The sequence below is a fragment of the Lepidochelys kempii genome, chromosome 9, assembly GCF_965140265.1.
Source record: "Lepidochelys kempii isolate rLepKem1 chromosome 9, rLepKem1.hap2, whole genome shotgun sequence".
Lineage (NCBI taxonomy): Eukaryota > Metazoa > Chordata > Testudines > Cheloniidae > Lepidochelys > Lepidochelys kempii.
The window spans coordinates 49,644,652-49,669,410 of NC_133264.1; the positions used below are offsets into that span (position 1 = coordinate 49,644,652).

At 48.4% G+C, this 24,759-nt stretch overlaps 2 protein-coding genes across 7 annotated transcripts in view; both read right to left on the reverse strand.

Annotated features, from left to right (window-relative positions):
- Positions 1 to 633: 633 nt before the first annotated feature.
- On the reverse strand, positions 634 to 14,395 carry TMEM41A (transmembrane protein 41A). 6 transcript variants are annotated; one of them, XM_073360293.1, is made up of 6 exons: positions 13,781 to 13,868; positions 9,137 to 9,221; positions 7,408 to 7,561; positions 5,705 to 5,866; positions 3,502 to 3,640; positions 634 to 2,608 (listed from the first exon to the last, which is right to left on the reverse strand). In XM_073360293.1, exons 2-6 carry the CDS (start codon positions 9,196 to 9,198, stop codon positions 2,385 to 2,387), a joined length of 741 nt encoding a protein of 246 aa, XP_073216394.1. In that variant the 5' UTR covers positions 9,199 to 9,221; positions 13,781 to 13,868; the 3' UTR covers positions 634 to 2,384. The 6 variants fall into 6 exon arrangements, with proteins under 6 accessions (XP_073216394.1, XP_073216395.1, XP_073216392.1 ...); XM_073360294.1 differs by lacking the exon at positions 13,781 to 13,868 and adding an exon at positions 10,688 to 11,112; XM_073360291.1 differs by lacking the exon at positions 9,137 to 9,221 and having other exon boundaries at positions 13,781 to 14,375.
- Positions 14,396 to 19,289: 4,894 nt separating this feature from the next.
- The window catches only part of LIPH (lipase H), a 28,042-nt gene continuing 22,572 nt past the window's right edge, over positions 19,290 to 24,759 (reverse strand). Inside the window, exons 8-10 of the mRNA XM_073358905.1 lie at positions 23,683 to 23,794; positions 20,523 to 20,696; positions 19,290 to 19,371 (exon numbers count right to left, since the gene is read on the reverse strand). Coding sequence (XP_073215006.1) covers positions 19,290 to 19,371; positions 20,523 to 20,696; positions 23,683 to 23,794 — 368 coding nt within the window. The remainder of the gene's footprint in view (positions 19,372 to 20,522; positions 20,697 to 23,682; positions 23,795 to 24,759) is intronic.

Consider the following 24,759-nt stretch of genomic DNA (forward strand, 5'->3'; position numbering starts at 1 on the left):
GACCCAGTCTGGCCGTTCTTATGAGAAAAGCAGGAGAACACTTCATTTAAGAATCCAGCTGGGATTAGGTGTGTGTTAGCTCCCAGACTTTGAGAAACCAGCCCCATGGCAGTGAACTCAGAATCCAACAGGCCCTAGCCTCAAGGGAATTTCAGCATGCTTAGCTCTTCCAGAAAACATTTTAAACTGGGAAAGACACTGCAAGGTAGGATGGCAGCACATCCCGCATCAGGGAATACTGACACGCCACTGCAGGGCATCTGAGTGCAGCAGGAATGCTAAGCAAAGGCCACAAACAAGTGAACTTTATGCTCTAGATGTTTCCTTGACCATACGGATCTCCTCTCATTGCCAGTTGCCATTACAAGCAAGTTTCCAGCCAATGGCAGTGAAGACTGGTTAGCAGCAACTTCCGGCTCACTGGGCAAAGTGAACTTATTCTCAGGCCAGTGCCTTACAGACAGCCACTTTGCTAAACCTCTTGCCTGAGGCTTCCTGGAATGGGCTTGGACACTGAGCTACCCTCCCCAGGTGTGAGAGCGATCCCTTAGCTCTGAGGGGAAGTATAGGGGCTGCTTGCTGCCAGCCACCTTTGCAAGCACGACATTCGCTTCATTTAACAAACTTGCTCGGTAAAGTTTCACCACCATTTATTTGAGACGCAGTAATTTACATGTAAACACAGACACCTGGGTGGTAAGGCACTTGGTGAGACCAGGCAAGGAGACAAATAACTACTCAGATGGGCTTCAGCAGCCAGGGATTTCTGGGCTGCGTTTCCTTCAGTCTTCTTGTCTAAGGAGCAGCTGATTCACAATGCACCCCAGATGGTACCTGCCACAGGCACAGACGCAACCTCGCTGCAGAGAAGTCCATTCCTCAGTATGAAACCTTGTCAGCAGGACACAGATCCTGAACAGCTAAATACAGACAGAAAGAGTTGCTATTTCCCCAAACACTTGGATGGCACAAGTGATGCTGAGACTGATTCCCTGGAGATACTGTTCCTGGGGTTTCCTCTGTTCAGAAATAGGCATGTAAAAAGCTCAGGGCTTGGCTGTGAAGTAACCAGGTTTAGTGCTGGTTTCCTGCATTAAGAAACTATACTCCAATAAACCCAGGAGCACTGACTCTGGACCAGACAGGCTGGATAACCAAGCGAAGCTACTTCTGGAGCTGTGTATCCATTTTCTCAAGCAGGCAGTCTCTTTCCATGCACAGAATTGCACACATGGCCAGGGGCATTATGGAAGCAGCAGGAGATTTTGTATCTTCTGCTGAAATACTGGGGATTTATTGGCCACTGCTGGAGGCAGGCTACAAGGGATGAGGATGCAATGGGCTTCTCTGGGACAGGAAGTACAGCTATTCTGATTCCTTCGGAAGCATTAAAAGAATGACATTGAAGAATACAGCAACCGGTGGGGGGGGGGGGGGATTCTACGGTGGGAAACATGCAGCCACTGAAGTGAGCTGTAGAACAACAAGCAATCACAGGAAAGGATCTGGGTGGGGTGGGGCTGAGGTGTGCCTAGAAGTACCCTATGCCAGAAGGAAAGGAGCAGGCCAGCTGTGGATGCAGCAAGGGCACCTGTGCTCTCCTGAATCCAAAACAACAGGAACCACGATCCTTGTGAACCAAGCAAGGGGAAGTCTGGTCTGGGCTCCAGCATGGTAAGTACCCCAGGCACAAGCTCCCCAGTACCCCCAGGCACAATCACCCTGGCAGGGGGCCTGTTAACCCTCGAGCCTGTAGCATTAGCTCAGCTCCAGTGAAAGCCCCACTGCACAGCTCACGGAGACTGGGGAGGAAGGAGGCAGTGACACACTGCAGCCTTGCAGGAGGCCTTGTCTGAACACACCTGAACTCCGTGTGCCAGGGCAAGCAGAGCTGCTTTCGCTGTGCAGGTGGGCACACAAGTGGCTCATTTATCACAGCCAGCCCAGTCCTCACTAAGCTCTACCTCCACCACAGCCATCTTAAACCAACCGCCATGAGAATGCCAGTCACCAGCACTTCGGAGAGCCCCAGGGCACCGGACACACTTGGCAAACCTCTGTGGAGGCCAGGAGCTCCACTATGGCACTAAATGTGGCAGCACTTCACCAGGGTCAGAAAATGGCCCTGTAGATTTTTCCAAAGCCCACTGGCAGCTCCCCAGCAAGCCAGACATTCACATTTATACAAGCACCATTTAAAACGAGACCATCACGTCTCCTCCTAGATTTAAAAAGATTTAAGAACTGCAGTTGTCCTCTGCCTTGGCCTGTGCAGAGAAGAGGCAGTGCAGGCAGCAAGTTAAAACACCATCTGGTTGCTGAGGATTGCACCATCCCCATAAATGCACAATCAGGTATTCTGAGCAGCTGCTGCGCCCGGTCCATCATGAGCTCTTTCTGCCGTTGAGCAGGCGAACGCTCTGGTCCTTTTCATCCAATTTCAGGTGTGTCCAGCTGAATTTCTTAATCAGGGTGCCTGGTATCAACGCCACCATGGCTATGGCCAGTAGCTTAAACAACGTGCCCCAGGAGAAAATGGCATCCAGGGAGGTGATCTGTGAGAGGATGGCACCCGTCTGCACACAGATGAAGTTATAGGGGATCAGACCTGGAAGAGAAGAGGGAGAAGCCTGTTACTAGACAACCATCCCTAGTGCCCTGGTGTTGTCTTCAGGATTGCTCTGGCTAGACACCACAGATCTGTATTGCTCGGAGATGGCATGCAGGGTACAGTGTAAGACACTGGTCAAAGGTCACATCTTCTCTGCATCCAGGTGTGCTGACAAAGTGAGAGCTGCACATGGGGGAGTACAGCTCAGTGCCCCTGGAAGGGTCACTTTCCTTTGCTAGCACTAAGGGGGACTAACCATTGTGAAGCAGGAGACAGGGACAAGCAATGCCCCCTCTCTGCCCCTCCATCCTGGGGAAGGATTTCTGGACAGGCTGCGCCCAGCCTCATCTAACACAGCTGGGGTCCTGTCACTGGGAATACTCCACTCCCAGCCCCTGACACAGCCAAGTGGCCAACCTGGCTGCAGCAGCGCAGTGGGCAATCTGCATCAAATATGCTGTACAGCACCTGGAGAGAGGGCAGCACACATGAGGCTCAGGCCAGGGGCAAGCTTCTGCAGGGCCATTGTATGGGTTTGTGCGAACAGGGGAGATTAGAAATCACTCGTGTTGAACAGCGGAGCTGCAATGCCATTTCCCAGCACTCATTAAAAACCAGTGGGCATCGGGACACCCGACGACAGCTAAGTTCTCTAAAGGAACAGCCATTTCACCCTGGGAAGAGGTGACAGTGTAAGGGCACAGACAGCAGCGAATCAGGAAACTAACACAGCCAGGTGACTGTTGCTGTGGGATCCTTAACGATGGAATTCCTCAAGTGTAGCATGGTACGTTCTCAAGCTTGCTGGGTTCTAGTAACAGCATAGAGTAGGTTGGGTTTGATCCCCTCCTGAACACAGAGCCTGCGCGCCCCCAGCCCCAGCCCCTTACCGATAAGGACGGAGAAGAAGAACTGAGAAACCGGGATGTTCAGAATCGGAGACGCCAGGTTCAGAAACCAGTTTGGGGTCATGGGGAAAAGTCTCAGAAACAACAAGAAGAAAAATAAGCAGCTCCTGTTCTCCTCCACCTGCCATTGGACAAGAGAAACCAGGTCAGTGCTGCCACTGCCTGTTACTGGCCAACTACTGCAGAGCCGAGACATCCAGTCTGACACGAGCAGAAGGTCAGGACTTCATTTCAATAAGCCACAATGTAACATCAGCCCAGAAATAAAAGCAAACCAGAATAGCTTAGTACCACCGTACCCACATGCACCAGGATCAGCTTCGTCTGTGCAGCAGCTGCACCCAGTGAACATACGCGCAAACCTGGGGCATGAAAGACCAGTGGAAAAGGGGGCAATCACTAACGGACAGACATGATCGAAAAAAACACTTACACAAAGGGCAGCTGCATTCCCTGCAACTTACCCTGCTTTCCGGCAGCGCCATTCTGCTAGTGAAAATTGGTTCTCAAGGTCACTATAATGGGTAGTCCTTAAAATTAAAAAGGCAGCCGAATGACAGTGTGGAAGGGAAGGGTGAACATGCAACCTTAGCCCTGTCCCTTGAGCATCTCCTTAACAGCGTAAGTGCACCTTTTGCTGTGTCCAGGCAGCAGCACTGGGAGAAAGCATTAGGATGTGATCAGCCAGACGTTCTCCACACCTGCAGGGCTTGCTCCTGCCAACGCTTACCTGACTGACTCCACTCCCACTAGGAAACGCTCTGCCTGACAGCAGTGTTTTCAGGCTCGGGCCCTCAGTAACACAGCTGTTGGGAGTGTTCCCAGTGCTGTACACGGGCACCGATCAATTCTAACAGCACAATACTGCCTAAGGGAGGCTTTGCACTTAGTGGCCAGACTTTGGAGGGGTTAAAAAGGACAAAGAAGGACACAGCAAGCCCCTCCCTCCTGTCCCATGGAGCCCATCAACCTCCTTAGCACAATAGGCACCTGTCAGCTTGGCCAGCCACTATCCCATGCTCTGCTGACTCTTGGGGCTGCAGGCTAAGGAGGCACTGCCGTTCCTATGCAGACCCCTCAGGGCACAGTTCAAGGCAGCATCAGTCTCTCTCACACACACACACCCCCGGCCAGCACTCAGCCTCCAAGCTGCATTCTCCACAATATTATTCTGCAGTTAAAACCACTCTAAAGCTCTTGTGCAGCAAAAGTCTTCAGCCAACCTACAGCCTTTGCTCTGTTTAACAGACACAAGACTAAGAGGGCTGGCTTAAAGCAGCTTCCAGCCCTTGTAATGCCTTAGATCATTTTAAGGATTTGTACCAATTTACATTGCAAAACAAGAGCAGCCTTCCCATATGCTCCCGGACAGTCCTAGCAGGGGACGGCAGGTGGACTGGACAGCAGGCACGAACAGGTGGGGCACCAAGTCAGGCGGTCTCTGTGCCAGAGCTGATTTTTAAATGTGAATACAGGAACTGAATCTACGCCAAGTTTCTGTTTGCAGAATTCAGCCATTATTGCTTGAGAGCTCAAAGTATCCCACCCTTCCTAAGTGTCCACTGCATTTTATTCTTGTCAGCTGTACTGGTCAAGCAGGGTTATGGCAGAACGAGCTAGTATCTTCCTGGGCATCAAAGTTACTTACCAAGTTCCAGCTAGTTACACCTGCCTTCAAAGAGGTTGCTAAGGAATCTCTGAAGGCCCAACTTGGCCTGCTGGCGACAATGCATGAGAAAGCAGAGCCCAGCTCAACTCTCAGAATCCAGGGTGCATTTACCTTTGAGAGGAGCAGAGAGAGACTGACACACAAACATGGAACCCCCTGGAGCCACTCATCCAATTCCTTTTCAAAGCAAACTGGGCTGACGCTAGAGGGCACTACCATGTCCCTGCTCTCAGAGCAGGAGTACCTACTCCATTATCCAAGGGATAGCTAATATGGTTAGTTCTCCCTCTGAAAAGCTCATGTTGCTTACATTTTGGGTCCACTGGACTGATTCCAAAGCCAGAAGGACAATAACTGCCATGGTGGTAGGACACAGGGGACTGAGGAACCACAAATGCAAGCCCTGAGCTAAGACGGGGCTGTAGAATCACAGCTCAGCTCTGCTCCAGTCAGCCCATCACCGGGGGTTTGTCCCCATGCCCTGAGCAGAGGGACTAGCAGCAAGGATCTCTTTACCTTTCTTTGCAGCATGGCCACTTTATCAGGAAACCAGTAGACTACAAACTGTTTTCCAAAGGCCCCGGAGAGCAGGTAACAGCAGGTGGCACCCACGGAAGTCAAAGCAGAGCACAGCAAGAGCCCCATCCATGGTCCAAACAGAGCCCCAGCCAGGATGTTCTGGTAGAACAAAAGCAGGGAGTGAGACTTTATGAATAAGAGACTGGACAAAAGCATTCAGCAATGCGTACACAATCACAGCCAGCCCAACCCTCCTCTGGCCACATGGGTAGCTTGATGGGGAGCCAGCCATCCCCTTTGCTCCCACAGGGGCACAGCTTCACTGCCTGTTGTGGACTTTCTGTATTAAAGCTCCAGAGAGGATCCCCCATCCAGAGAAGGCAGAGAGTTTGGGGACAGCATCAACCGTTCCAAAGAGAGGAGCTCTGTCACCTTCGCATAAGATGCCAGCCACATCTGGGGCAGGGAAGCACCTAGCTCAGTTGTGGCCTCCGAGTGCCACCATAACACAAATGGTTAAAACTCATGGCTCATTCTAGAAACTTCACCAGTGCAGGAGAGCAGTGTCTGAACTGACCACTGCAGTCTCAGTCCTTGAGTCAGGCAGCTCAGCTGCCTTATGGAGGAGACTCACTTGGTTCTTCCCTCAGTCCCTTAGTTTCAGGGCTTGAAAGGTACCTGGCTCAGGTGACCTAAAGCATTTCCACAGTGCAGCCAGCATCTTAGCAGAGGTTGTCTCATGGGCGCCTCCCCCTTCCCATTTGTGATCAGACAATAGGCCCAGGCCAACTACAACCTCTGCTGACATGGAATGGTAAGAGCAGAGGAATATTCAGAACTTATTTAAAGCTATTCAAGGTGGCAGGAACCAGGGTGAACCAAAAACATGGACATGAGTAAAGTGCTTGAGCACCGCACAACAGTCTGATTGAAAACCAGCTCTATCCAAACTCAACCAGGTGCATAGTAAGTGGATTACTAACAGATCGCCACGTGTAATCATTGGGTGGAATCCTGCAGAGATTGGACCTCAGCCCAAGGCTGTTCAATATTAATATTTTTATCAACAATTTAGAGATAAACAGAGTCACTGTAGATATTGTATATGGAAAAACTGGTTGTTTCCTAAATAATGAGGAAGGCGGGGGTGGGGTGTCATACAGAGACAACAGAATCACTTGGTAAATTGGGCATGATCCAAAACTACACATTTTAATATGGCCAAACATAAGGTCACATCTATAAACAGAGAATGTTAGTCACATGGCATATGGAACCCTAGCCTGAAAGCAGTGACTCTGGATAGGACTTAGAAGTCATTAAACTGAGCATGAGCTTCCAGTGCGCGGCTTTGACCCTTGGAGGTATAACCGGGGGAATATAAAGGAGCAGGGATGAGCTTCACCCCATAGCGTTGTCACTAAACCTTGATGGTGCAGCCCACGTAGTATTTTTTATCCGCCTCTGGCTAGTAGGTCTAGTCCCCAGGCAAGGGGTGTGCAATGCATTTCTCAAACTCCCAGAGAGAAGTCCTGTTCACCTGGAAGCAAGATGACAGGCCAGGACAGTGGGGGTTAAATAGTGACCCCAATAAACGAGAGAGCCCAGTGAGTGGGCTAAGACCCTACGGCAAATCCCAGCTTCGGAAAGTCTGGTGAGGGAAAAGGAACAGAGTGCTAGAGAGCTGAGCAGGTGCGTACCAGAAAGCTGGAGCCGGGGATGGCAAAGGATTGCTTGTAGAGGTAGGCAGCACAGAACAGCAGCAGCACATAGCTCTGGTGCTCTTGCTTATAATACTGTAGAAACTCTGCAAGCTCTCGCAGCTCCTCCAGGTCTGATGGGAACTTGAGTGACCTGAGAAGGAAGAGGGAGATCCAGCTAAAAATGATAAACCCTTTACACTCCAAGCATCTCTCAGACATTCTGCACACATTAACAAATGGACAGCCAAGGTCAAATATCTTCACCTGATTTTACAAATGGGGAAACTGAGGCAGGTTAAGTTACTTCGGGTCAGAGGAAGTCTGTGGCAAACTGTCTAGTGACTTAAGTTCTCTCTAAGCTGCGTGGCCATGCAGCAGGCTATAAAGATCCATGTAGGCCCGCAGCCTGGAGAGGTGAGAGGTAGGGGGTGGGTGGGGAGGGGAGCAAGTTGGGGCACGCAGGGCTGCCGGCAGGGAGAGGCGCCTCTCCCCCCAGCCCCAGCCCCAGGGCTGTTGTGGTGAGAGAGGGCTGGGGGAGTCCTCTCTCCCCGGGGCAGCCTGCACCCCAAACCCCTCATCCCTGGCCCCACCCCAGAGCCCACACCCCCTTCCAGAGCCCCCAGCCCTGAGCCCCCCCCACACCCAGAACCCCTCTTCCCCAGCTCCAACCCAGAGCCCTCACCCCTGCACTCACCATCTGCCCCAGCCCTGAGCCCCCTCCTGCATCCCAAACCCATCATTGCCAGCCCCACCCTAGAGCCTGCATCCCCAGCACCCCATGCCCAACCCTCTGCCCTAGCTGAACCCGCTCCCACACCCAAACCCTTCATCTCTGTCCCCACCCCAGAGCCCGCACCCCAACCCTCTGCCCCAGCCCCAAGCCCTCTCCGAACCCTTTGGTCCCACCCCCACCACACATCACCTCGATATTCGGTTCACATAACAAAATTAATTCTGCACCTGGATATAAAAAATGAGAGGGAACATTGCTAGTGACTCAAGGACATTCTCATTTGAACAACAGAGTTCCTAGGAAATCCACCAGCAGGCTTTACACCAACCTAGGCCTTTTCTAAGTGTGAACAGCAGTGCTATATTGCAGAGCAAGCTCCTGCTTTATCTACGCAGTGCACCCATTCAGCTTGACAAACGTTCCCATGACCGACCTTTGGTATTGCTCAGCGGACCCATCCAGCCTGCACAGAACAAGCTGAAACTGCCAGAAAAAAAAGAGAGAGAGTTTTCCCTACCTGGTCTTCAGCAAACTGAAAATTAACAGTACTGTTTGCATCCAGCCTGGAGCATTCATCTCCTACCCTGAAGCAGGACTGAAAACAGCATCCAGGACATCATTAGATGGGACTGGAGCCAGTGCACAGATCACCATGCTGCGTGCAAGCAGCCGACATTCCTCACAGAGGAGGTGTTGGAGACACCAGTGCCAGGATCTCTTGGCCACCATGGCACTGACTATCCCAGGTTGCTGCTGGCCCGACTCATACCACTGGCTGCCCTCTGGATCTGGTGTTTGGGCTGAGTATGGAGGTGTGACAACTGGAGATTTTACCCATGGCAGGGACTGACTGTTGCCTCCTGCAATTTGAGGTTGGGGCTAGGCACTTTGATGGCCCTTCCTCAGAGATTAATTGGACCTGGTCATTTCTTGAAGAAGAATATTGTTCACACCCTTCTGCTGGTTGAACAGGACTGTATGAAGATCTTTTACCTTCCACTACTGGTTATGTGCTGTGCATCTTCCTTATTGGTTTCCACCTCACAGGTCATCATGGGTTACATCTCTCCTCTGGCAACTGATGGAAAAAGCTCAAGTGGCAGAAATCTCACACTGAATTGGACAAATTGCTTCATAACATATCTTGAAATCTCATGCTGTGGGTGTGCAAAAGTTTCTTTGCTTCCACCACTGTACCCACTAAGTCTCACTCAGATGATTTATGCTGATGAATGAATAGGAAACAGCTGTTACTCTGTACGCAACAAAACTCCAATACACCAAGCAGATTCCGACACAACCACCTGCTTCTGTGGCTGCAGAGTGATTTCTGGAGAGTTCAAACACTGAATTGTCTCTGGTTGGACAAGGGCTGTTGGTATCACTGTGTTCCACAATCTACTCTTTGGACTAGCATCCGACCTGACTGGGGAAGACCAGCAGGGGACACTTGTCCATTGTTGTCTGAAACACCCATAAAATGCAACGCAGTTAAAGAGAGAGTGCATCTACTATCACCATCAAAGTGCGTATCGTAAACAATTGTCAACCATACAAAATCTGCACAGCTATCAGGATTTGTTCAAGCTTGGGGAAACTGTTACAGAGAAAGATAAAATGAGCTTAACAGACAGATACCCATTCTTAGATATCATGGCCTGAATCCTGTCGCAGAGTCAATGAGTTAATTCACTCAGAGAGAGAAAAATCAAGGGGACCCATTCAAGTCTCCTGCCTTTTGTCCTACCTCTAAGCATGTTAGCCCTCTTCTCTCTGAAAAAGTAAAAGAATGCCCAGCCCTCTGCTGGCCTATACAGTTCATTTAAAGAACACCACATCCTTTCTACAGAGCCAGATAGCAGTCTGGAATATGTCAGTCTGTGCGAGGGGCCACACACTGGCATTCCAGTTTGAGAGGGGAGTCTACATCTCTACACATATCTCATCATTAAAGGAGTTTTCACTGTGTGCACACATGTGTTTTTCACTTGCCTTGCTCCACAACAGCGTTCTACCCTTGACTGTCAGAGACCTTTTTGCACCTTATTGGCAAAATAACATTAAGCTAGAAAGAGTTACTGGTCAGTAAAAGTCACCTGGTTTCACCCCAGGCAGTAAGGCATGAGCAGGTCTTCAGCAGGGTCAGATCCTCAGCTGATATTAATTGTCCTTGTGCCATTGACCTCAGTGGAGCTATGACAATTTGCACCAGCTGAGGTTCTGCCCCAAAGAGCACAGGGGCCTAGAGAACAAACTCAGGTAACACATAGCAAATGGTATATTAGAATCCACAGTTAAGTGATGCAATGAGAGCTAGTACCTGTGGGTAGGGTGGGCTATTGCTTGCTCTGACTTGTTTTCTGGGTGGTAATTCCTGGTTTTGGGGCAACAAAGGGCTCAAAGCTGGCCAAACCTTTGTTAGGCAGAGCTAAAAATCGAAAGGAATCCCAACTAGAGATAGACCGCACGTGTCTAGGCTTTTATGTGCTTTCTGTAAAAAAAAAAAAAAAAAAAAAAAAAAAAAGTAGTTTAACTAAGAGTTACCTGGCCTTGCACCTGCCTACTTGAGCAGTCACTCTCTCAGGACCATAGCGTCACAGTGCAGAGAAGCAGAAGGCCCTTTGGTTCTGAGCAGCCAGAAGCAGGGTATTCTCTATGAGGGTCCTCCACGTCAGAATTCACTCTTCCTAGGTGTCATATGGCCCAAATGTGTTGCCGTTCAGAGCACATAACACAGCCTCTCCTTTTACAGGGGCTTTTGGGATGGGGGACACTACCTGAGGGCTGCTATTTCAGAAGCAGGGTATTTTCTTTATACAGTGCTGCTGTAAGGGTTAGGCCTGGTCCACATAGAATCATAGAATCATAGAATATCAGGGTTGGAAGGGACCCCAGAAGGTCATCTAGTCCAACCCCCTGCTCAAAGCAGGACCAATTCCCAGTTAAATCATCCCAGCCAGGGCTTTGTCAAGCCTGACCTTAAAAACCTCTAAGGAAGGAGATTCTACCACCTCCCTAGGTAACGCATTCCAGTGTTTCACCACCCTCTTAGTGAAAAAGTTTTTCCTAATATCCAATCTAAACCTCCCCCACTGCAACTTGAGACCATTACTCCTCGTTCTGTCATCTGCTACCATTGAGAACAGTCTAGAGCCATCCTCTTTGGAACCCCCTTTCAGGTAGTTGAAAGCAGCTATCAAATCCCCCCTCATTCTTCTCTTCTGCAGGCTAAACAATCCCAGCTCCCTCAGCCTCTCCTCATAACTCATGTGTTCCAGACCCCTAATCATTTTTGTTGCCCTTCGCTGGACTCTCTCCAATTTATCCACATCCTTCTTGAAGTGTGGGGCCCAAAACTGCACACAGTACTCCAGATGAGGCCTCACCAATGTCGAATAGAGGGGAACGATCACGTCCCTCGATCTGCTCGCTATGCCCCTACTTATACATCCCAAAATGCCATTGGCCTTCTTGGCAACAAGGGCACACTGCTGACTCATATCCAGCTTCTCGTCCACTGTCACCCCTAGGTCCTTTTCTGCAGAACTGCTGCCTAGCCATTCGGTCCCTAGTCTGTAGCTGTGCATTGGGTTCTTCCGTCCTAAGTGCAGGACCCTGCACTTATCCTTATTGAACCTCATCAGATTCCTTTTGGCCCAATCTTCCAATTGGTCTAGGTCCTTCTGTATCCTATCCCTCCCCTCCAGCGTATCTACCACTCCTCCCAGTTTAGTATCATCCGCAAATTTGCTGAGAGTGCAATCCACACCATCCTCCAGATCATTTATGAAGATATTGAATAAAACCGGCCCCAGGACCGACCCTTGGGGCACTCCACTTGATACCGGCTGCCAACTAGACATGGAGCCATTGATCACTACCCGTTGAGCCCGACAATTTAGCCAGCTTTCTACCCACCTTATAGTGCATTCATCCAGCCCATACTTCCTTAACTTGCTGACAAGAATACTATGGGAGACCGTGTCAAAAGCTTTGCTAAAGTCAAGAAACAATACATCCACTGCTTTCCCTTCATCCACAGAACCAGTAATCTCATCATAAAAGGCGATTAGATTAGTCAGGCATGACCTTCCCTTGGTGAATCCATGCTGGCTGTTCCTGATCACTTTCCTCTCATGCAAGTGCTTCAGGATTGATTCTTTGAGGACCTGCTCCATTTAAAAGGTTGACATAGCTAAGTGGACAACAGGTGTGAAAAAAAAAATCAAACCCTTGAATGCCATACTTATACCACCCTAGCCCCAGTGCAAACACATCTATGTTAATGTAAGAATACTATCATCATCAGGGATGTGGCACTCTTACACTGACAGAAAAACCTCTTCTGCAGGTGTAGGTTGCATCTGTGCTATGGGGTTATGTCTAGTTGGGACATTGTCGGCATAACCCCATAGCATAGACATACCATCAGTCAGCTATTGCTGGTGTATAATGGAATTTGCTGGAGCACTTGCCTTTTTTCTATTTGTTGTTTTAAAGAAGTATCAAGGACACCTACAGCTTTGGAGAGGGACCTTTCTTGCTACAATATAAATCAAAGCAATAAAACACAAAACATCTGCCAAATCCTAGCAGTCAGGATAGATGAAGGATCCTAGAAGGGTATATCAAGCCAAAGATGACCGGCACTAACATTGTTAGTTTCAAAGCTTCTCAAAGATCTGATTTCACACTGATTTGCTATTGCTAAACATAGCTCAGAACATGCAACACCATATTTCTATGGATTTCACACCCTGCAAAGATCATCACATGGTGGGGATATATTTTTAGGCTGCCACCCTATACTAACAGGTCAACAAAAATCCAGTATTTCACCCATTCATCCTGAACATTACCCTCAGTCAAAATCAGAGAGAGAAAACCCTCCTACCTCTTGAATCATTTAAAATCTTTTCACATGGGGAAATAGTGCATGCACCTGAAAGTTGCCATTTTCCATCGCAAAATGTGCACATGCATTAGATCACAACAAGAAAAGGAGTACTTGTGGCACCTTAGAGACTGACCAATTTATTAGAGCATAAGCTTTCGTGAGCTACAGCTGTAAAGGTGCCACCAGTACTCCTTTTCTTTTTGCGAATACAGACTAACACGGCTGTTACTCTGAAATAGATCACAACAGTCATTCTCCTCTGGGCTTTCCTCCAGGACACCCAAGGCATCACAGCAGTCCCTCAGCAAAACACATTGCCCACAGCGCCGCCACCCTGCAAATTCTGTCGGCGGGGTGACAGACGGACGAAGCGAGGGTCGAAGGGTTTTCTCGAAAGCGGCTCCGGGATGCTGGGACAGTGGGCTGCAGCTGCAGTAAAGCCCTAGATGGCCCGGCCTGTTGGTCCCACCCTGGCCCACATGCTCCCGGACCCCAGCACCCCGCCTGCAGGCCCGGCCCCGTGCCCCACACCACGAGCCTGGGGAGCCCGGCAGCCCACGGGCGCTCGCGCCCAGCTCTGGTGACCCAGGGGTCCCGGGCCCACAGCGAGAGCGGCGCCGTCAGGCACGGGCGCGAGATGCGGGCGGCTCCCGCTGCAGGGAGGAGCCGCTTCCCCGGGCCAGAGAGGGCAGGACCGGAGCCGAGCTGGGGGGAGGGGGCTGGGCCCGGCCGTCACCCACCTGCCGGCCCCGAGCGGGCCCCCCGGGCGCAGCCGCGCCGACAGCAGGTAGAGGCCGCAGGAAGCGGCCCCGAGCAGCGCCAGGAAACCGCAGAGCGGCCGCATCCCGGCGCGGGAGCTGCAGCGCCAAGAGCGCCGGGTACCGGCGGTTCGCGGCGGCCGATCACGTGACCGACCGGCGGCTCGCCCCACGGAGCCACGTGACCGGAGCCACGTGACACGGGCCGCGCTCCTGCAGCCCACCCTGGTGCGGCCTCGCCCGCCCGCGTGAGAGCGATCGGCTCCCGTGCGGCCTGAGGCCCCGCCCCGGGCGTCAGCGGGGGCTGGGCCCCGGGCCTCGGGCGCGCTCGCTCGCCACGGGTAGAACTGGGGCTGCGGCTGCCTCCGGCCTTGGCTCATCGGGAGTTTGTGCCCTGGCGCCCCCGAGCCTGCTGGGCAGCAGCGCCCCGGCGTGGTTTGCGCGGGAGTCTTCCCTCTGCGCGTCCCGCCCTGCCCTGGGCTGCCCTGCACCTCCGCCTTGCCGCGTTCAGACGGAGCCTGCTCGGGTTGGCGCGGTGACCGGGGGCCGGGCCTGCCCTCCGCAGTGCTCGCCGCTCGCCTCAGTCGCGTGTTTCCACCTCCCTTACCCGGGTTACTAATGACCGTGTTGGATAGCACCCGCCCGAGGCTGAGCCTGTGGGGCCGCGGGAGATGTGGCCTCCCGGTTTGACAACGGACTCCTGGTTACTACTCTGGGGGCACAGCCTTTCCCAGCGTGCACCCACCCACCGTTTAGCAAATCCATCTCAACCCCATTGCCCCGGTTTGTTTAAGAGAATGTCAGGTGGGGCTGTGTCAAAAGCCTTATTAAAATCAAGATAGCTCACGTCTGCTGCTTCCCTGCAATCCCCTAGTCCAGGAACTCTGTCAAAGGAGGAAATGAGGTTGGTTTCTTTGTGATGAATCCATGCTGGCTATTCCCTATAACTAGTGATGAGATGCCAAAATCTTAACAACGAGTTCCCTCCTCAACCCGCGAGGGGGTGGTTGCCAACTCTTGCCCCATCCAGCTCCCCCTCCCCGCATTCCTTGACGCCCACTCCCCCCCCAGGACCCCTGTCCCATCCACCCCTGTCCCCTGACTGCCTCCAGAACCGGGCAGGAGGGTTTCATGGGCCACCGTAGTGGGTGCCCACCCCAGCCCTAAGAGCCAGAGGCACCTGCTGCGGGGCGAGGTGGGAAGTCCCGGCGGTGCTTACCTAGGGCAGCTCCCAGGAAGCATCCGGCAGGTCCCTCTGGCTCCTAGGGGTGGGGGAGCGTAGCTAGGGGGGGAACAGGGGGAGTGGTCGCTCCCCCCACCGATCACATCAAAAGTGGCGCCTTAGGCGCCGACTCCCTGGGTGCTCCGGGGCTGGAGCACCCACAGGGAAAATTGGTGGGTGCAGAGCACCCCCCGGCAGCTCCCCACCCCGCGCCCGGCCCCAGCTCGCCTCCGCTTCCTTTCCTGAATGCACCTCCCCACTCTGCCTCTCGCCCCCTGCCCCGGCTTCCCGCGAATCAGTTGTTCGGCGGGAAGCCTGGGAGGACTGAGAAGCAGGCCGCGGCTTCCCGCTCAGGCCAAGGGTGGCGGAGGTGAGCTGGGGCGGGGAGTGGTTCCCCTGCGCGACCCCACCCTGGGTTACCTGCTGCGGCGCAGGCAGCCCTCGCACCCCGCCCCCCCGCCCGAGCTCACCTCCGCTCTGCCTCCCTGGGCCTGAGCCTGAGCCGGAAGCCATTGCTTGCTTCTCAGCCCACCCCGGCTTCCCAGGCGAACAGCTGATTTGCGGGAAGCCGGGGGTGGGGGGCGGAGAAGCACAGCGGGGCAGCGCGTTCAGGGGAGGAGGCGGAGCGGAGGTGAGCTGGGGGTGGGGAGCTGCTGGTGGGTGCTCTGCACCCACCAAATTTTCCCCTTGGGTGCTCCAGGGCTGGAGCACCCGTGGAGTCGGCACCTAAGGCGCCACTTTTGGCCGGTTAAATTTAGATGCCCTTTGAGAACCGGTTGTCCCTTGCGGAACAACTGGTTCTAAAAGGGCTTCTAAATTTAACAACCGGTTCTAGCGAACTGGTGTGAACCAGCTCCAGCTCACCACTGCCTATAACCCTATTATTCTCCAGGTGCTGACAAATTGTTTAATAATTAGTTCCAGAATCTTTCAAGGTATCAAAGTTAGGCTAATTGACCTATAATTCCCTGGACCCTCTTTGTTCCCCTGTTTTAAAGACAGGTACTATGTTTACCCTTCTCCAGTCTTCTGGGCCCTCACCCATCCTCCTGGAGTTCTCAAAGGTAATTGCTAATGGTTCCAAGATTACTTCATCTAGTGTTTTAAGTACCATAGGATTAATTTAATCAGGCCCTGCCAACTTGACTACATCTAATTTATCTAAATAGTCTTTAACCTGTTCTTTTGCTATTTTGGCTTTCATTCCTTCCCCCTTGTTAATATTAATTGTGTTGAGTGCAGGGACTGTCTCCTACTCTGTGTCTGTGCTTGGGCCTGATTTCAGTTGGACGTTTCTAGGGGCCACCATAATACAAATAGTAGTATAAAAAAGTACTGAGCACCCACAACTGAAATTGAAGTCAGTAGCAAAGATGAGTTCTCAGTACTTTTTGTATTATTATTTGTATTATGGTAGACCCTAGAGCGCGCCAACTGAGATGAGGCCCCAGCACAGAGTAGGAGACAGTCACTGCACCAGAGAGTGTTGTACCTAACTAGGTCAGACAGACAAAGGGTGAGAGAAAGGAAAGATTCTTATTCTCATTTTATGTTGGCCATAATAATTTGTTGTAAGCATGTGCCCGTGCTGCCATTGTACCCCCCAACACTGCTACCCCATGAAGCTGCCAGAGAAACATTTCCTTTTTCCCCCTGACATATGTAGAATTTTTGCCCTGGGGATAAACAATATTCAGTCCTGTACTTACTATAGATTTAAGGCTGAACAACTTTTTGGGGCTGGTAGAGAGAGCTTTAGTCCCAGTTTCCCAGTGGTGCACACACTTGCATCACTCCCTAAAAGATCCTGGAATAGTGGCCATTAAAATTACATTTCTATACATGGAAAAGCTATTTTATGTCATTTTAGATGTCTACAACTGTATCAGTTATGATTTTTCTCTACCGTGGAAGCCTTTAGAATTAGATTCACACTGCTAAGGAAGCCTGGCTTTACAGGCAGCAATATATAAAAAATAATTCTCAGAAAGTATTTAAAATAGTTTTATTGTACAGCAGGTGTCTTGCACAAAGTACATGATGATGTGGTGCTGTATGAAGGTTTTCTTGGCATGACTCATGCAGCGCTCCCACCCAAATGCCAATAAAACCAGTATATAAAGGATAGAGAGAGAGAGGTGTGTGTGTAGCACTATATTATAGGAGACATTGGCGATGACCTTTATATCAGGGTTGTCCAGCACTTTCCATTATAGCGCCCTATTATCAATTGCTTATAATTATTAAACAGAGGCTGAAATTTTCCATGATGGGGTGTTCATCCCACACTAGCCCTGGCAGGGTTAACAAGGCAAGAGAGGCTAATTAGCCATTTGATGCACCTGGAGGGAAAAAATGATCCAATGGGTATGTCTACACAGGAAAGAAAACCCTGTGGCTGGGCTGTGCGTTCTGTTTCATTGCTGTGTAGACTTTGGGGCTCCCACTGCACAGGATCCTAGAGCCCCGGCTTCAGCCTGAGCCTAGAGGTCTACACAGCAACGAAATAGCCCCGCAGTCTGATCCCCGCAAGCTTGAGTCTGCTGGCGCAGCTGTAGGTTTTCTTTCCTATGCAGACATACCCAGTGAGGCTTAGCTGGGAATGAAGCTCAACTGGGCAGAAACAAGTGGGGCTTCTATAAAGCCAGAGAGCTGGCAAAAGAAGAAGGGCCTGCAGTGAGAGAGTCTGCAGTCACAGTCCCTGATACAAGGGGGAAGAGTAGGAGCCTGTGATAGGCAGTGTAGGAAGCCATTTAGGGAAGGAGCAATAAGGGTTGGGAGACTAAAGACCTGAGCTGCTGGGTTGAGGGTCCCTTGACTGGAACCCAGTGTAGATTGTGGGCCTGAGTTCCCCCACAAGTCACTGCAGAAAGGGCATGCTAGGGGCAAACTATCTGGAGACTGCCAGGGACAGTTTGGAAGGAGACTTTGATAATACTGTGGAAGAGAGGGAATTTCAATGTGACTTAGCCAGAGAGCTGAGCCTCTAAGAGGAAAGTGCTGCAACTCTGGGAGCAAGGGGGAGGCTGTGGAGTAAATGAATAGGATGATGGGATGAGCAATTGCAGGAAGGGGTGTCAGACCATGTGGCAAGCTAATCTCCAGATGGGCCAGTAGGAGGCACCAGAGCCCTAAAAGCATTCCTCACTACAGCTGGGTATTGGCCTCAGGCTGAATTTTTATGCAAAGCTTTAGTAAAAATTAAATTTATTAAAGTTTTCTGAGAACGAGGCAAGTGAAAAACAGGTAGATTTGCTAATATAAAATTTCCCAACTGTTTTTTTTTAAGAGTCTCTCAGGGTTCGAGCTAGGGTTTGAAATTTGACAGGGTCTTGTGGTCAGAGATTTGACTAAGTTATGAGCCACAGAATTTGGTTCTGGCCTCTCTCTAAACATTGCTCACCATATGTGTTTATAGTAAGGTTGTCCTTCTGCATGAGGGTGTTTCAACTTGTGATTCTAAGGTTTCTTGCCTGATATCACTGTTTTAAAGAAACTTTTTCTTTACACAAACTGGTTTAAAGTCCTAACTACCAAAACCACAAGCTTGAAAACTAGCTTTATGTAAAAAGGAATGTTTCACTTCTAAGTTGTTACGATCAGAGTGAAAGTGTCGATTACTACATATAACACCAGTTATTTAGTTTTAACTTTTATTAGGTATGCGTATGCACATGTAGCAAATCATTGCTTTCAGTGGAAAGAAAAGTCCTATTCTGATGGTAGCTTCATCATAAAATAACCATACCTATTGTAAGAAGTTAATAAGCCAAAAGTACTGTCTGAAAATGATACCTCCACTACACTCAATTGGCTTGTGGCAAAGCTTTATTTACCATCAAAAGACATCTTTTAAAAAAATAAATAATTTCTAATAATTGTTTTATAACCAATCATTTCCTAATGATTTTCAAAATGAAGATGGCTAGTTTATAAGCCGAGAACGGTAGTCTCCTGCAATATCCTTGCTGTTCCTCAATAGCTTATGTTTGGGAAGCACTCTGAGCTCCTTGGATGGAAGGCCTTGTGAATCTAAAACATTTTTTTTTTAATACCACCACCATAAATGATTTGAGAGTCACTGCATGGGCAGCAGGACACCTGGAGAGCATGAGGAATTGCACTATAGTTTGACATCCACAGATGACAAGATGTGAAGACACTTGAAAATTAGTCCTTTTTTCCCCCCTGCCATTTCCCCACAGTATGTGAAATGTGTGCTGTTGTCAGTATAACATGGCATACAGCTGAGTCTTTCTTGGCTCAAGTTTACATGTTTTCACATGGAATAGGTTTGAAGATTATTTCAGTGTTTTCCAGCAGTACAAGGTCATATCTGCACAGATGTGGCCTGCATAAAGAGAATAAATAAACAAAAGAAGCCATTGATATAAAAACAAGCTACCCTCTTTTCTTTGTTCACATGTCCTCTTATAGCACTTTAGGGATTTGTATAGAATGAGTTGTCTGTAGTATGCTTAGGCGGAAAAGAGGGGCTGGTAGGTGAGGTGGGGTTGCTTCCTGCCTATGCTGTGGATCACAGGAATATTTAAACCAGATTTTTTGTGACATTCTGCACTGGAAAAGTCTCTTGCCTCTCTTAATGATAAAAGAAAGTGATAGCCACTTTCTCCTTAGAAAAGACTTTTCCAGAGGATGAAGTCAATGCAGACGGGGGTCAGTCTGCTGCTATCTCCTAGGTGACAGCTTGGGTGAGAGGCTCATGAAAACCAGATATATCAAAGGACTGGATATGGACCTGGAACTTGAAAAGCAGGGAGTGAGGAGATCTGAGACACAGAAATGAAGAGGTGTCGCAAGAGAGGGTTGGAGAGAAGAGACCTGGCTTACTAGGAACAGAATAAATTTTCCTTTTATTATTCTGTAGCGAAGCCCAAAGTGCCTGATCTAGCAGAATTTATGAGAAATCTAAATATGCAGTTCATTCCTTTTATTTTGCTACCATTTTCTCTCTATTGTTAATAAACCTTATTTTTAACACAAGTAGATGATCCATGGCCTGTTGCTCAAGAAATTTCACACAGACTGTCCCAAAGACAAGAAAACTCGTCAGCCTCTATATGCTGAACGTTTGTATTTACTTGCATCACATTTATTTTCAGTATAGTATTGAGCCGTAGGCAACATCCTTGTAACTGCATAAAGGGCCTGTACTTCTTTCCAAGGCCCTTATTTAAATCTCCTTTTAATCAATGCAAATTTTGCCTGAATAAAACTGTACATTGAGATCCCAGATTACACATTTTAGAGACAATAAACCAAATTCTGTCTTCAAGCATAGATACAAAATTCTCAGTGACTACAATGGGAATTGTATGTATAAATTTGAGGGCAGAATTTGACCCCAAAATATATGTACGGTAATTAGACTATGTGGTCTAAATGTAATTCTTCTGGCCTCAATCAGCCCAGTAATCCACATGAAACATTTAAAACCATCTAATTTGCCAGTATGGAGATTGTTAGTAATCATCCACTTACCTTTCTGGATTTGTAATTGACCTTAACCTCATTTGAAGAATCCTGAGTTTGTGCTTTGGGCCTATTACAGACCCTGTGGAAAATGCCAAGGAAATTCTTGCAATTTTTTCAAAATCCTGGTCAAATCCAGCTAGCACACTAGTTTGGTTGTATTGTTGAAAAGTTGCAACTTCACTAAACAGAAAGCAGACAATTTAGAATATACTCACTAAGAAGCAAATCACATTTTGACTAGATTCCGTGTAATATTCACAATGGAGGTTATGGAGAAGTGCCAGGCTCTTGAATTCCTGCTGATTTTTCTGAGAGTGGGCTATCAATTCAGATTCTCAGATCCAAACCTGTTCTTATGATTTTGGTACCCAGTCCCCACCAAACCCCCAAGGCATCTACTTTTCTGGTCTTGTTCAGAGGTGGGAAAAATCTCATGAGAAGGGTATGATTTTTATCATTCAAGAGGGTGGATATCTTGGGAAATCATTTGATTTCTGACACCGTAGACTGAAATCTAGTTAGAACAGCTCACAAGATTTTGGTGTTGTTGAATCTGACCCCAAAATAGAATCTGAGCTCTGATTCTGCCTTCAACCTGAACTCAAAGTCATAGATTAAATCCAATCATGGTTCAAACACTGCCTTTTATATGGACCTATATGTTCATTTAGGCAGCCATGTATACTGTATAACATATGCTAAATACAAAATTCTATGTTAAAAGTAAAGGAGTACTTGTGGCATCTTAGAGACTAACAAATTTATTTGAGCATAAGCTTTCGTGAGCTACAGCTCACTTCATCAGATGCATTCAGAGGAAAATACAGTGGGGAGATTTATATACACAGAGAACATGAAACAATGAGTGTTACCATACACACTGTAACCAGAGTAACAGCCGTGTTAGTCTGTATTCGCAAAAAGAAAAGGAGTACTTGTGGCACCTTAGAGACTAACCAATTTATTTGAGCATGAGCTTTCGTGAGCTACAGCTCACTTTGAAGTGAGCTGTAGCTCACGAAAGCTCATGCTCAAATAAATTGGTTAGTCTCTAAGGTGCCACAAGTACTCCTTTTCTTTTTACTGTAACCAGAGTGATCACTTAAGGTGAGCTATTACCAGCAGGAGAGCAGGGGGCAGGGGGAAAACCTTTTGTAGTGATAATCAAGGTGGGCCATTTCCAGCAGTTGACAAGAACGTCTGAGGAACAGTGGGGGATGGGGGAGGATTAAACATGGGGAAATAGTTTTACTTTGTGTAATTACCCATCCACTCCCAGTTTCTATTCAAGTCTAAGTTAATTGTATCCAGTTTGCAAATTAATTCCAATTCAGCAGTCTCTCGTTGGAGTCTGTTTTTGAAGTTTTTTTGTTGAAGAATTGCCACTTTTAGGTCTGTAATTGAGTGACCAAAGAGATTGAAGTGTTCTCCAGCTGGTTTTTGAATGTTATAATTCTTGATGTCTGATTTGTGTCCATTTATTCTTTTACGTAGAGACTGTCCAGTTTGACCAATATACATGGCAGAGAGGCATTGCTGGCACATGATGGCATATATCACATTGGTAGATGTGCAGGTGAACAAGCCTCTGATAGTGTGGCTGATGTGATTAGGCCCTATGATGGTGTCCCCTGAATAGATATGTGGACACAGTTGGTAACGGGCTTTGTTGCAAGGATAGGTTCCTGGGTTAGTGGTTCTGTTGTGTGGTGTGTGGTTGCTGGTGAGTATTTGCTTCAGGTTGGGGGGCTGTCTGTAAGCAAGAACTGGCCTGTCTCCCAAGATCTGTGAGAGTGATGGGTCGTCCTTCAGGATAGGTTGTAGATCCTTGATGATGTGTTGAAGGGGTTTTAGTTGGGGGCTGAAGGTGATGGCTAGTGGCGTTCTGTTATTTTCTTCGTTGGGCCTGTCCTGTAGTAGGTGACTTCTGGGTACTCTTCTGGCTCTGTCAGTCTGTTTCTTCACTTCAGCAGGTGGGTACTGTAGTTGTAAGAATGCTTGATAGAGATCTTGTAGGTGTTTGTCTCTGTCTGAGGGGTTGGAGCAAATGTGGTTGTATCGTAGAGCGTGGCTGTAGAAGTTACCTACTACAGGACAGGCCCAACAAAGAAAATAACAGAACGCCACTAGCCATCACCTTCAGCCCCCAACTAAAACCTCTTCAACACATCATCAAGGATCTACAACCTATCCTGAAGGACGACCCATCACTCTCACAGATCTTGAGAGACAGGCCAGTCCTTGCTTACAGACAGCCCCCCAACCTGAAGCAAATACCAGCAACCTTTCAGTGCAACAGTAATAAACATGCACATGTGACCGTACTTCATGAAGGTCTCTCTATATATGGATGGATATTTAAAGATACGGATCCTGAATAAGTAATGTATAATGTAGTATTTTAACTAACTTTGCCGTAATCAAAAGTCTTTTAAAAATGTAGATGCTGCTTTGTTATTCCACCACTAGTGGATTATGGTGGCAAATTCCATTACAAATGTAAACATGGAGATGTAATTGGAAGTGTGCAACATTTTCAGAGTCTAGCATTCAATTTGATGTGCTTTATTAGCATATTTAGGAGCTATGAGAAGGTCAGCAAGATGAAACCCAGTGTTTATGTGAAAAGTATTTACAATTTCACCTGAATATGTCTTTGTTCCTTCATGCATGGTGCCTGGCGGGTTATTAAATGCTTAGAAATGCATGGAGTACATACCATGAAACACTAGAGAGTTTTAGATATGCAAGTAAATCCAGCATAAGCCGCATATGACTCAAAGCTGAAGGAATATGCAGCTAGAACTTCCTTGACAAGTCATTGAAGAGTCACTGAAAAACTGGTCATGCAGGAAATGTCTGGCTGTAGCAAGATTAGATTAGTCTCACAAATTTGCATAATCACATGAATCACCATTTCACCCTTGAGAATAATGCAGTATTTCTGGAGATTATACTCTCAAGGCCAGATGCTCAACTGGTGTAAACTGGAAAAGTTCCACTGGAGTCACATAGTTTGATTAATTTACACCTGCTTACATGGGATTTATTCCATGAGGTGCAAGCAACCCCCAAATCCTGTGTGCTTGCTTCCTGCCAGCACCAGGGGTTGATTGGCCTAAATTAATTGCCAAGAGTTTTGGATCTTGAACCCAGTAGGACTTACTGATTGATTGTGGATTCTGCTGTGTTCCCAGCTTGATCTGTTAGTTTAATTATGAGGGAGCCTCTTCTAACAGTTTTGTTCCAGATAATAATATCCACCAAGTAATGATGAACTGCAAGGCAGAGGGAGAGCACGGTTAGATTCAACTTCTTTCCTTTTCTGACAAAGTGCTTTGGGCTGGAAGCTGAGCTGCAGATGGAGCACATTTTCCTCTCATTTATCTGACATTTGTGTCTTGCTTCTGTTGCTTCCTTTCACTCTCAACTTTCAGTCTCCCTCTTGCTTGTCATCTCCTAGCCCCTTCTCATTTGCTTCATTTCTTTGCCCCTTCACATGATCACTCTTCTCCATTTCTCACTGTGCATTTCCTTGCAGTGGACCTTTTCCTTTCTGTTGCCACTCTACTCTGTTTACTGTCTCCTAGCAGGCTCTCACTTGACCCTTCCACATGGCTCTTTTCATATGGGATTCTTTCCCCTCTGCATGATGTAGATTTCCTTAGTTCTCCAGAACTTCCTTTACTGCTCTTGAACTGCCCACCTTGTCTACTTGGACTCTCTCAACTAGCCACTTTCTTCCTTCTAGCCCATCTCCTCTGCTGTTGCACTGCCTAGCCAAGCATGCTGTCTCTAGCTGTTCTACACTTTGCTCTAGGAATCATTTTGAGGCAGTTCTGTATATAGCCTGTGCTATACAGGAGGTCAGACTAAATGAGCACAAGGGTCCCTTTCAGGATTGGAATTTATGAAATTTTCCACAGATCTGTTGTCTGCTCTCATATCTTTTTCTCTCCCTTTTCTTTTTGATTCACTTCAGGATTTTTCCCCACCTTCTAGGGTGGGTACATTCATAGCACAAGAGTATGTATACTGAATCCAACTACTTGGGACAACCTGGTCAGTTGTCCTTGAAGCCAAAATGGCCAAGAGTTTCTCTGCTGCTGAGACAAAAAAGACCAATGAAACCTTGCAAAAGGGCCATCTTGTCATTCTGTGTGTTGATGGCAAATGTAAAACTGGAGCATGGAACACCTGAACATTGTTTGAAACAGCTAACATCCTCCTTTTCATCCAGCAG

Bases quoted from the DNA above. Each gene is read 5' to 3' on its own strand.
- TMEM41A (XM_073360291.1), bottom strand. From the start codon at position 14,178: ATGAGCCAAGGCCGGAGGCAGCCGCAGCCCCAGTTCTACCCGTGGCGA. The intron at 7,562-13,780 runs GTGGGTGACGGC...CTTCCTTCTCAG, and splicing joins GGCCCGCTCGGGGCCGGCAG to GTCACTCAAGTTCCCATCAG. The intron at 3,641-5,704 runs GTAAAGAGATCC...GTCCAATGGCAG, and splicing joins TGGCCATGCTGCAAAGAAAG to GTGGAGGAGAACAGGAGCTG.